Source organism: Pseudophryne corroboree (genome assembly GCF_028390025.1).
Source record: "Pseudophryne corroboree isolate aPseCor3 chromosome 3 unlocalized genomic scaffold, aPseCor3.hap2 SUPER_3_unloc_90, whole genome shotgun sequence".
NCBI classification, from domain to species: domain Eukaryota; kingdom Metazoa; phylum Chordata; class Amphibia; order Anura; family Myobatrachidae; genus Pseudophryne; species Pseudophryne corroboree.
Genome location: NW_026967586.1, coordinates 440,857 through 452,418, shown reverse-complemented (window position 1 = coordinate 452,418; position 11,562 = coordinate 440,857). Strand labels below are relative to the sequence as shown.

General features: G+C 46.2%; 1 protein-coding gene across 2 annotated transcripts in view; it reads right to left on the bottom strand.

Moving 5' to 3' along the window:
• Positions 1 to 4,393: 4,393 nt before the first annotated feature.
• Positions 4,394 to 11,562, bottom strand: part of LOC134984903 (zinc finger protein 665-like) — a 49,852-nt gene continuing 42,683 nt past the window's right edge. Inside the window, exon 5 of one of the 2 annotated variants that reach the window (XM_063950373.1) lies at positions 4,394 to 6,956. In XM_063950373.1, the coding sequence (XP_063806443.1) occupies positions 5,287 to 6,956 (1,670 nt within the window). In that variant the 3' untranslated portion in view covers positions 4,394 to 5,286. The remainder of the gene's footprint in view (positions 6,957 to 11,562) is intronic. The other variant, XM_063950374.1, reaches the window with a different exon arrangement.

Here is an 11,562-nt window from a genome sequence, read left to right as displayed (position 1 = left end):
AATAGTAAATACACCAGCTCCTTTATCTCAGGCACTGGCTTATGCCCAGCAGAGCGCTGCTCCTCCACAGACCCTGCTACACAGCCTGTACTGGTACCAGGGGGCAGCATATAAATAGTAAATACACCAGCTCCTTTATCTCAGGCACTGGCTTATGCTCAGCAGAGCACTGCTCCTCCACAGACCCTGCTACACAGCCTTGTACTGGTACCAGGGGGGAGCATATAAATAGTAAATACACCAGCTCCTTTATCTCAGGCACTGGCTTATGCCCAGCAGAGCACTGCTCCTCCACAGACCCTGCTACACAGCCTTGTACTGGTACCAGGGGGAGCATATAAATAGTAAATACACCAGCTCCTTTATCTCAGGCACTGGCTTATGCCCAGCAGAGCACTGCTCCTCCACAGACCCTGCTACACAGCCTTGTACTGGTACCAGGGGGGAGCATATAAATAGTAAATACACCAGCTCCTTTATCTCAGGCACTGGCTTATGTCCAGCAGAGCGCTGCTCCTCCACAGACCCTGCTACACAGCCTGTACTGGTACCAAGGGGGAGCATATAAATAGTAAATACACCAGCTCCTTTATCTCAGGCACTGGCTTATGCCCAGCAGAGCACTGCTCCTCCACAGACCCTGCTACACAGCCTTGTACTGGTACCAGGGGGGAGCATATAAATAGTAAATACACCAGCTCCTTTATCTCAGGCACTGGGCTTATGTCCAGCAGAGCACTGCTCCTCCACAGACCCTGCTACACAGCCTTGTACTGGTACCAGGGGGAGCATATAAATAGTAAATACACCAGCTCCTTTATCTCAGGCACTGGCTTATGCCCAGCAGAGCACTGCTCCTCCACAGACCCTGCTACACAGCCTGTACTGGTACCAGAGGGGAGCATATAAATAGTAAATACACCAGCTCCTTTATCTCAGGCACTGGCTTATGTCCAGCAGAGCACTGCTCCTCCACAGACCCTGCTACACAGCCTGTACTGGTACCAAGGGGGAGCATATAAATAGTAAATACACCAGCTCCTTTATCTCAGGCACTGGCTTATGTCCAGCAGAGCACTGCTCCTCCCAGACCCTGCTACACAGCCTTGTACTGGTACCAAGGGGGAGCATATAAATAGTAAATACACCAGCTCCTTTATCTCAGGCACTGGCTTGTGTCCAGCAGAGCACTGCTCCTCCACAGACCCTGCTACACAGCCTTGTACTGGTACCAGGGGGAGCATATAAATAGTAAATACACCAGCTCCTTTATCTCAGGCACTGGCTTATGTCCAGCAGAGCACTGCTCCTCCACAGACCCTGCTACACAGCCTTGTACTGGTACCAGGGGGGAGCATATAAATAGTAAATACACCAGCTCCTTTATCTCAGGCACTGGCTTATGTCCAGCAGAGCACTGCTCCTCCACAGACCCTGCTACACAGCCTTGTACTGGTACCAAGGGGGAGCATATAAATAGTAAATACACCAGCTCCTTTATCTCAGGCACTGGCTTATGCCCAGCAGAGCGCTGCTCCTCCACAGACCCTGCTACACAGCCTTGTACTGGTACCAGGGGGGAGCATATAAATAGTAAATACACCAGCTATAAGATAAAGAATAGGCTTTATCAATTATTTGTCTTTCCATTCTGACAATCAATTGCCTTATGTCATGCCTATTGAAAAATCTTTACCCTGAAACATAAAGAAAAGAGTGCACCACACATTAAGGCATCTTTAGATATAAGCCCACTAGTGTTTTTTCTAAACCTCCTAACCAGTCATTGCAATTTGCTTAATGGCGCACCTCCAACCAGATTAGCTAATCTTTGGTATTAAGACTTTCGGATTATTCCCTGTATCGGTTGGTTGGTTCATACATAGAAGGATCATAAAACAATTATCATTTGGGCCTGTGCATAGTCCCTCAGACTTAACGTCTTCCCTGGAAATACTTGTTGATGGAGACCTTCATTCGCTTTACCAGGATTCAAGGGTGGTCAATCTGTTGAAATCAGAGCACTACATTTTGGTCACTGTGCTCGATCCTAGGTTTAAAGCCTACGTTGTATCTCTCTTTCCGGACACAAGTCTGCAGAGGTGGAAAGACCTGCTGGTGAGAAAATGGTCAGCTCAAGCGGAACGTGACCCGCCAACAGCTCCTCCTTCATTTTCTCCAGCAACTGGGGCTGCAAGGAAAAGGATAATATTTCCGAGCCCACTCGCTGGACACAAAAGTAACACTACGAGTGACACATTAACAGAAATTGTTTCTGTCATCATAGCGACAATTATCTGGAAATAAGATAATACACAGACACATAAAAAGACTCAATAGAAATCTTTTGTTTTTAAACAACTTTATTTCATATCTTTAATACACAGATTTTTCTCTATATTTTAAACTTAAAAAATACTTTACTCTGCACAACATGGATAAAATATCCTTAAAGCACAGAAACAATTCAAGTTACATTATAGTATTGCAGGTAAGTAAAACAGATACATATCAGGAGAGCCAAAACCCTATGGGGGTGTCGAATACCGTGACTGAGGCAACCTGCTGAAGGCCTAACAGTTATGTGTGTGCACTACGGGATAGTACGTATATTATGTATACATCCAATAAGCAAAGGGTTCTCATAATCATTAGTATAATATGAAAGCATAACAGAATCCATTTTGATTCTAGCTAGATGATATAGCAAATTCATCTTGAACTTTATACACACCCTGAGAGAAAAACAACTTTGTTGGCTGAGTATTAATTCCACATACGCACTTTCTAAAAGCTCAGAGTCCAGATGTAATTCCTAATATGGACACAGTTGACGATCACGAGTATCATTTTAGTATTCTTGATAATTGTCCCAATATTGCATAACTCTATTTCCTAACATTGTATTCCTGAGGTATGAAATCATATGGGAGGGATATACAAAAGGGGCGTTACTTTGTATTATATAAAACTCATTGTTGATACGTGTATGGTGGTTGTTAAATGATTTGACACAGGACGAGAGAATGCTACCTCTCCCCTGTATACGGGCGTGGCCCTTTGAATAAATAATAATTGATTTTTATAAATCCATTTTCAATTCATTCGTTTACCTAACAACCCAAACAGCAACAAGATGGTTAATTTATTTAACCTTACAAGGAGAATTCAACAGGGGTCATTCAGACCCAACCGCAATAGTGGCCCGCAGCAGTTTGCTTGTGGTGACAAAATGCACATGCGCAGCGGCCGCACAGACACACACATTGTGGTCACATCCCTGAGGGGTAAATGTGGGCGGGCCGGGACCATTTTCCAGGGGCTGCGTGATGCCACATCTGCGTTCATCCCTGATTAACCCCCTATAAGCTTCCAGAGTGCACCTCATATCTCATCTTTTCCAAGTTACTACAAATTACATGAGATCGGTAGCAGCACTACTTTCAGGATTATTACACAGAACACACATAAAGGCTGACACAGCAAGGAACAGTAACACATACAAGGGATTAATTAGAAATAAGGAAGCATAATCATCATTAAGTCTAATTATCAACTAATTCTGTGTGGGACCCATACACCTCTTTACTGCCTCTAGCAGCCCCTGGTACTTCACTGCGGCCATCCACCGTGTCTCTCCCCACTACTGCTACTGCCCTGTCTCCTCCAACTACTGCCACCCGCCCTGTCTCCTCCCTCTACTGCCACCCGCCCTGTCTCCCCCCACTACTGCCACCCACCCTGTCTCCCCCACTACTGCCACCACCCTATCTCCCCCCACTACTGCCACCCGTCATCTTCCCCCCTACTGCCACCCACCCTGTCTCCCCCTCTAATGCCACCTGGCCTGTCTCCTTCCACCACCATGTTTTCCCCCACTACTGCCACCACCATGTCTCCTTCCACTAATGCCACCCACCCTGTCTACCCCCCACAACTGTCACCACCATCTCCACCACTACTGCCACCGCCTTATCTCTTTCAACTACTGCCACCACCCGTCTCCCTCCCACTACTGCCACCCGCCCTGTCTCCCCCCACTACTGCCACCATGTCTCCTTCCACTACTGCCACCCACCCAGTCTTGCCCCCACAACTGCCACCACCATCTCCACTACTGCCACCGCCTTATCTCTTCCAACTACTGCCACCACCCGTCTACCCCCACAACTGCCACCCACCCCGCCTTCCCCCACTACTGCTACCCGCCCCGTCTCCCCCCACTACTGCCAACGTTCTGTCTCCCCCAATACTGCCACGTCTCCCCCAAACATCTGTCACCGCCCTGTCTTCCCCATTACTGCCTCCGCCTTGTCTCCCCCCACTACTGTCACCACCCTATCACCCCCACTACTGCCACCGCCCCCATCTCCCCCCAACTGTCACCCACCCCACTTCTGCCACTACCTTGTCTCCCCCTCTGACATCTCAGCACTGCTTGGGGAGTCTTGGTACTGCCTGTAACAGTCCTTCATCTGCAGGTGGAAGTTAGAAAGCAGGGCAGTAAGGAGGCAGAAGCTTCTTCTGGTGCCATGGACCCTGGTCATGTAGGGCTGGGAGAGTCAGTAAGATTATGTAATAGAGTCACCATCTTACAGGCAGCCGGTGGAGGGAGCAGAGTGGGTGTTATGTGGCAGGAACGGGCTGGTTAGGTAACAGTCTGGCTGCTGCATTCTGTACAAGCTACAACCGGTGAAACTCTTTTGCTGGGAGACCCAGGTAGAGGACATTGCAGTAGTCTATGCGTGAAGATACAAGTACATGTATGACTGTAGGTAGATCTTCTGAGGGAATTACGTGCTGGAGTCTGGCTATGTTCCTCAGATGAGGATCTGATTGTGGCAGATACTGATGTCTAAGTGTCACTCCACCATCCAGGACACCAAGATTCCGCACATGATCAGCATTCTGTAACTCTGAACCCCCAAGCCCGGTTGGTTTGCAAAGTTGAGCTGTAGCCCTGCCCTTTGTTGGTGAGCTTCGAACATAAAGACCTGTTTCACCAAGACTGAGTCATAGCCAACTGGCATCACCCACACCTGGAGCTCAGCTAGACAACCATTTAGGATTGGGTTCTCAGTTCCTGGGGCAAAAGACATGTCATCTGCATAGCAGTGGTAGATGAGGGCATGACATCTGATTATTTCACCCAGTGGTAGTATGTATATTGCAAAAAACATAGGAGGATAAGAAACTTGAAGAACAACGCATGGCAATGACTATACTTCAGAAGATTAAAATTGTTCCTCACCTGAGTGATGTCTACTGTGTGCAACAAGAGCTGATTTATTTCTCAGAGCATGAAAATGACCTCTCATCTGTGTGACTTTGCTGATGTCTAACAAGATTTGATTTTTGTGTATAACATTTCCCGCACACAGAGCAAGAAAATGGCTTCTCACCTGTGTGACTTCTCTGATGTGTTACAAGTTGTGATTTCCGTGTAAAACATTTCCCACACTCAGAACATGGAAATGGCCTCTCACCTGTGTGACTTCGCTGATGTGTAACAAGTTGTGATTTCCGTGTAAAACATTTCCCACACTCAAAACATGGAAATGGCCTCTCACCTGTATGACTTTGCTGATGTGTAACAAGTTGTGATTTCTGTGTAAAACATTTCCTGCACTCAGAGCAAGAAAATGGCTTCTCACCTGTGTGACTTCTGTTATGTCTAACAAGAGCTGATTTGTGTGCAAAACATTTCCCACACTCAGAACATGGAAATGGCCTCTCACCTGTGTGACTGCGCTGATGTATAACAAGATGTGATTTTTGTGTAAAACATTTCCCGCACACAGAGCAAGAATATGGCTTCTCACCTATGTGACTTCGCTGATGTGGAACAAGTTCTGATTTCCATGTAAAACATTTCCCACACTCAGAGCAAGAAAATGGCTTCTCATCTATGTGATTTTTCTGATGTCTTACAAGTTGTAATTTTCGTGTAAAACATTTCCCACACTCAGAACATGGAAATGGCCTTTCACCTGTGTGACTTTGCTGATGTGTAACAAGTTGTGATTTCTGTGTAAAACATTTCCTGCACTCAGAGCAAGAAAACCACTTCTCACCTGTGTGACTTCTCTGGTGTATAACAAGAGCTGATTTGTGTGCAAAACATTTCCCACACTCAGAACAAGGAAATGGCTTCTCACCTGTGTGACTGTGCTGATGTGAAACAAGATGTGATTTGCAGGTAAAACATTTCCCACACTCAGGGCAAGAAAATGGTTTCTCACCTGTGTGACTTCTGTTATGTATAACAAGATGTGATTTCAGTGTAAAACATTTCCCACACTCAGAGCAAGAAAATGGTTTCTCACCTGTGTGACTTCTGTTATGTATAACAAGATATGAATTCAGTGTAAAACATTTCCCACACTCAGAACATGAAAATGGCTTCTCACCTGTGTGACTTCGCTGATGTGTAACAAGATGTGATTTGCAGGTAAAACATTTCCCACAATCAGAGCATAGAAATGGTTTCTCACCTGTGTGACTTCTATGATGTGTAACAAGATGTGATTTCAGTGTAAAACATTTCCCACACTCAGAACATGGAAATGGCTTCTCACCTGTGTGACTTCTCTGATGTTTAACAAGATCTGATTTGTATGTAAAACATTTCCCACACTCAGAACATAGAAATGGCCTTTCACCTAGCTTACCTGTGTGTGGGTTAATAAGCTTTGTGTTCTGTGTAAAACATTTGGCATCTACAGTACACGGAAACTCTGTATCTACTCTCAGAGCTGTAACAGATGCACCAATATCAGAGTGATCAGGAGAACATTTCCCAGGATCAGAGGGACCAGCTGATAGAGCTGGATGTATAACTGGGGTAATGGGGTTATCTCCTGGAGAATCCTGTCTGCTGTCATTATCTTTTATTTCACAATCTGAGGATAACATTAGATGTCCTTCTGTGATATTCCTGCGTGTGTGTCCATCTGCTGGAAATAAAATACATTATGGAAATGTGACATTTTCTGTAACAATATTAATCTTGCAAACAATAGGAGAAGACGACTCTCTGGGACACTTAATTGTAAATATGTGTGTATAATAAAACATAACTTTTACTGAAGGCTTTATAATATTGTGTCTCAGACTATCATTGTGTCCACCCTCCTGAGAACACTCACAATAACATATGTAATATTATAATAAGACTTAGATATATCTCTCTCTTGTACTGGTAACTAACCATGAAGTATAAATGGAGATGTAGTCACTCACCAAGTCCTATGTCAGCACCAATGTAAAACAATGGATGGGGAACATATCGTATGAATTGGAGATTCTAGATGAACAATAATATCAGTCATATGAGCTGATGGATCAGAGAAATGTCTCCTAACGTTACTCCTGGAAGCATTGGTAAGGTAGCATTCCTTTATGTGTGTGCTCATACGCTGGTAAGCCTGTACATGTGTTACTCACCCTTATATAAAGGTATATTGCTACAGCAGAGTAGGTGTGGAACAAGGTACTTTACATGCAATGCACCATATAATACCCTGTAATCATCATTATCTGCTAGGTTATAATCTACATTCTCTTATGTCCTAGAGGATGCGGGTCTGGGACTCCAGGTCGACAACAAAAAGGTCGACACACCTTAGGTCGACACCAATTGGTCGACACACCTTAGGTCGACATGGACAAAAGGTTGACATGGAAAAAGGGTTATTACTCAAACCTGCCTGTGGTACCAAAACCGGACGTTTCGGTAAGACCTATGTTGAACCTGAAGTCGTTGAACCGCTAACTTGAGGGTTTTCCAATTCAAGATTGAGTCTCAGCGAGCGGTGATCTCAGGTCTGGAGGAGGGGGAATTCCTAGTATCCCTGGATTTCAAGGATGCGTACCTTCACATTCTGATCTGTCCACCTCACCAGGCCTATCTACGGTTTGCACTACAGGACTTTCACTATCAGTTCCAGACATTGCCATTTGGCCTCTCCACAGCACCAAGGATGTTCACCAAGGTCATGGCGGAGATCATGCTCCACCTACGCAAACAGGGAGTGAACATAATTCTATATCTGGATGATCTGCTGATAAAAGAATCTTCCAAGGAGAAGCTATTGCAGAATATTTCACTCTCAACTCAACTACTCTGGGATCATGGATGGATCCTGAACCTTCCAAAGTTACATTTGAAACAGACAAGGAGACTGCACTTCCTGGGGATGATACTCGACACGGAAGTGCAGAGGGTGTTTCTACCGGTGGAGAAAGCGTTGGTGATCCAATCAATGGTCCGGGATGTCTTGAAACCTCCCCGGGTATCGGTTAATCAGTGCATTCGTCTTCTGTGGAAGATTGTAGCCTCCTTCGAGGCTCTACAGTACTGAATGTTCTTCCAGCTGGATCTCCTGGACAAGTGGTCGGGATCGCATCTTCACATGCACCAGTGAATATGCCTGAAAGCCAGAATTTCACTACTCTGGTGGCTGCAAACTTCGCACCTGCTCGAGGGCCACAGGTTCAGGATTCAGAATTGGATTCTTCTAACCATGGACGCAAGCCTCAAAGGTTGGGGAGTAGTCACCCAGGGAGAAAAGTCCAAGGAATGTGGTCAAGCCAGGAATCGGTCCTTCCAATAAACATTCTGGAACTAAGGGCCATATACAATGGCCTTCTACAAGCGGCTCATCTTCTGCAAGATCGAGCCATTCAGGTTTAGTCGGACAACGTCACAGCGGTGTCCTACATAAACAGTCAGGGTGGAACGAAGAGCAGGGCTGCAATGTCAGAGGTAACAAGAATCCTCCTCTGGGCAGAAAGACACGTGCTGGCGCTGTCTGCGATCTTCATTCTGGGAGTGGACAACTGGGAGGCGGACATCGTCAGCAGACACGATCTCCATCTAGCAGAATGGGGCCTCCACCTGGAGGTATTCACAGAGGTAACACGCCGATGGGGTGTACCTCAGATAGACATGATGGCCTCTCGTCTCAACAAGGAGCTGCAGAGGTACTGTTCCAGGTCACGAGACCCACAGTCAGTGGCGGTAGACGCCTTGGTGACTCCGTGGGTGTTCCAGTCAGTGTATGTGTTCCATCCACTTCCACTCATCCCAAGGATTCTCAAACTAATAAAAAGATCAAAAGTTCCGTCGATACTCATTGCTCTGGACTGGCCAAGGCGGGCTTGGTACGCGGATCTTCTGGCATTACAGCTGGAGGATCCGAGGCCTCTTCCTCTTTGCGAGGACCATTTACTGCAGGGGCCGTTTGCCTATCAAGACTTACTGCGGCTATGTTTGATGGCATGGAGGTTGAACGTCAGATCTTAACTCGGAAGCGCATTCCGAATACGGTTATTCATACTCTGATCCAAGCTAAGAAGGGAGTAACATCTAATCATAACCATCGGATTTGGAAAAAGTATGTGTCTTGGTGTGAATCCAAGAAGTTTCCTACGGTGGAGTTTCAACTGGGACATTTTCTCTTCTTTCTGCAAGCTGGTGTGGATGTTGGCCTACGCTTGGCCTCCATCAAGGTCCAGATTTCGGCCTTGTCTATTTTCTTCTAGAAACAATTGGCTGCTATCCCTGAGGTTCAGACTTTCTTGAAAAGAGTTCTGCACATCCAACCACCCTTTGTGCCTCCTATGGCACCTAGAGACCTTAAAGTGGTGCTGCAGTTGCTGCAATCGGATTGCTTCAAACCTTTACAGGAGGTGGACGTAAAGTTTCTTACTTGGAAGGCGGTCACGTTGTTGGCCTTGGCTTCTGCCAGACGCGTATCAGAATTGGGGGCATTGTCGCAGAAGAGCCCCTACTTGATTTTCCACGAGGACAGAGCTGAGCTCAGAACGCGTCAGCAATTTCTACCTAAGGTTGTGTCGGCTTTTCATATCAACCAACCTATTGTGGTGCCAATTTCATGCTGGATCAGGCTTACTATCCAGCATGCTTATTCCACGGCAGGATTGCCAATTCCAAAATCTGTTCAGGCCCACTCTACCCATAAAGTGGGTTCTTCCTGTGCAGCTGCCCAGGGTGTCTCGGCTATTCACCTTTGCAGAGCAGCTACTTTGTCAGGGTCGAACACATTTGCTAAGTTTTACAAGCTCTATACTTTGGCCTCTGAGGACCTCAAGTTTGGTCAATCAGTTCTGCAAGAACCTCAGCACTCTCCCTCCTTTACTGGGAGCTTTGGTACATCCCCATGGTACTAAATGGACCCCAGCATCCTCTAGGACGCAAGAGAAAATAGGATTTTAATTACTTACCGGTAAATCCTTTTCTCGTAGTCCGTAGAGGATGCTGGGCGCCCGCCCTGTGCTTTGTATAACTGCAGTGTTACATGAGTCAGTATTGTTTTTTTCGCCGTTGCTGAATTGTTCGAAGTTGGTTAGTTTGGCTTTCCTTTTTGTTATGTGTGAATCTCACCATCTGTGTATTTCCTTCTCTCAAAGTATGTCCATCTCCTTGGGCACAGTTTCTAGACTGAGTCTGGTAGGAGGGGCATAGAGGAATACCAGCCCACACTATTAAACTCTTAAAGTGCCAGTGGCTACCAAAGGACCCGTCTTTACCCGATGGTACTAAATGGACCCCAGCATCCTCTAGGACGTAAGAGATAGTAGATTATAACCTAGCAGATGATGATGATGATTACAGGGTATCATATAGTGTATTGCATGTAAAGTACCTTGTTTCACACCTACTCTGCTGTAGCAATATACCTTATATAAGGGTGAGTAACACATTTACAGGCTTACCGGTAGGTAATTAAAATCCTATTTTTACATCCCCATCATCAGTGTCTTACCTCTATAGTCTCAATAGTCATAAGGATGGTGTGTGTACGGTTAGTATGATACAGAGAATTACATATCAGAATCTATACAGCTGCCGCCATACTTCTGCTTCTCATACATGTGCTACTGGCAGCAGTGAACATCTGAGTGAGAGTGCAGGGAAGACAGCAGAGTCTGATGAGAAAGAGATTGGATCTGCCTTTGCAGGGATGTACCACACCTGTCACCCCTGGGAGTATATAAAATAATAAATAAGAGGGGCATGGTCCATCCAGACGTGCTTCCTGGAGCTCTCCTCACTAAGTGGCTTCTTATCTACCCCACCTGATAGCTCTCAGCCACCGCTGAGACCAAGACCCAATCTATTAAGTCCCCCACTCCTACTGCCCTAAAGCCTCTCGCTCCACTCACTCCGAGCACTGTTCACTGCCACAGCTTAGTGACGCCGCTGAAGTCACGGGCTGTATTCTGGAGCTATGTGCGCCCAGTCTTTCTGCACGCTCCAGACACCTGACTTGGAGGCGCTTTTGGCTCAGGCAGGAGCACTTGCTCTCCAGATAACATGGGTATGCAGCTTCCGCTACTGCTAGGGACAGAACGGGATGCCCACAGTCACCGGAGCCAAGTGGTGAAATTGGGAAGTGAGATGGCTGCCATTTTGGATCCTGGTGCCCGGCCATCGCATGCTTTGCCTTCTGCCTTCAATAAGGTTTAATATTAATGTGCCCTGACAGCTGGATCGGGGTCACTACACTAAATTGAAGCATTTGCCTGGAGGTGAAA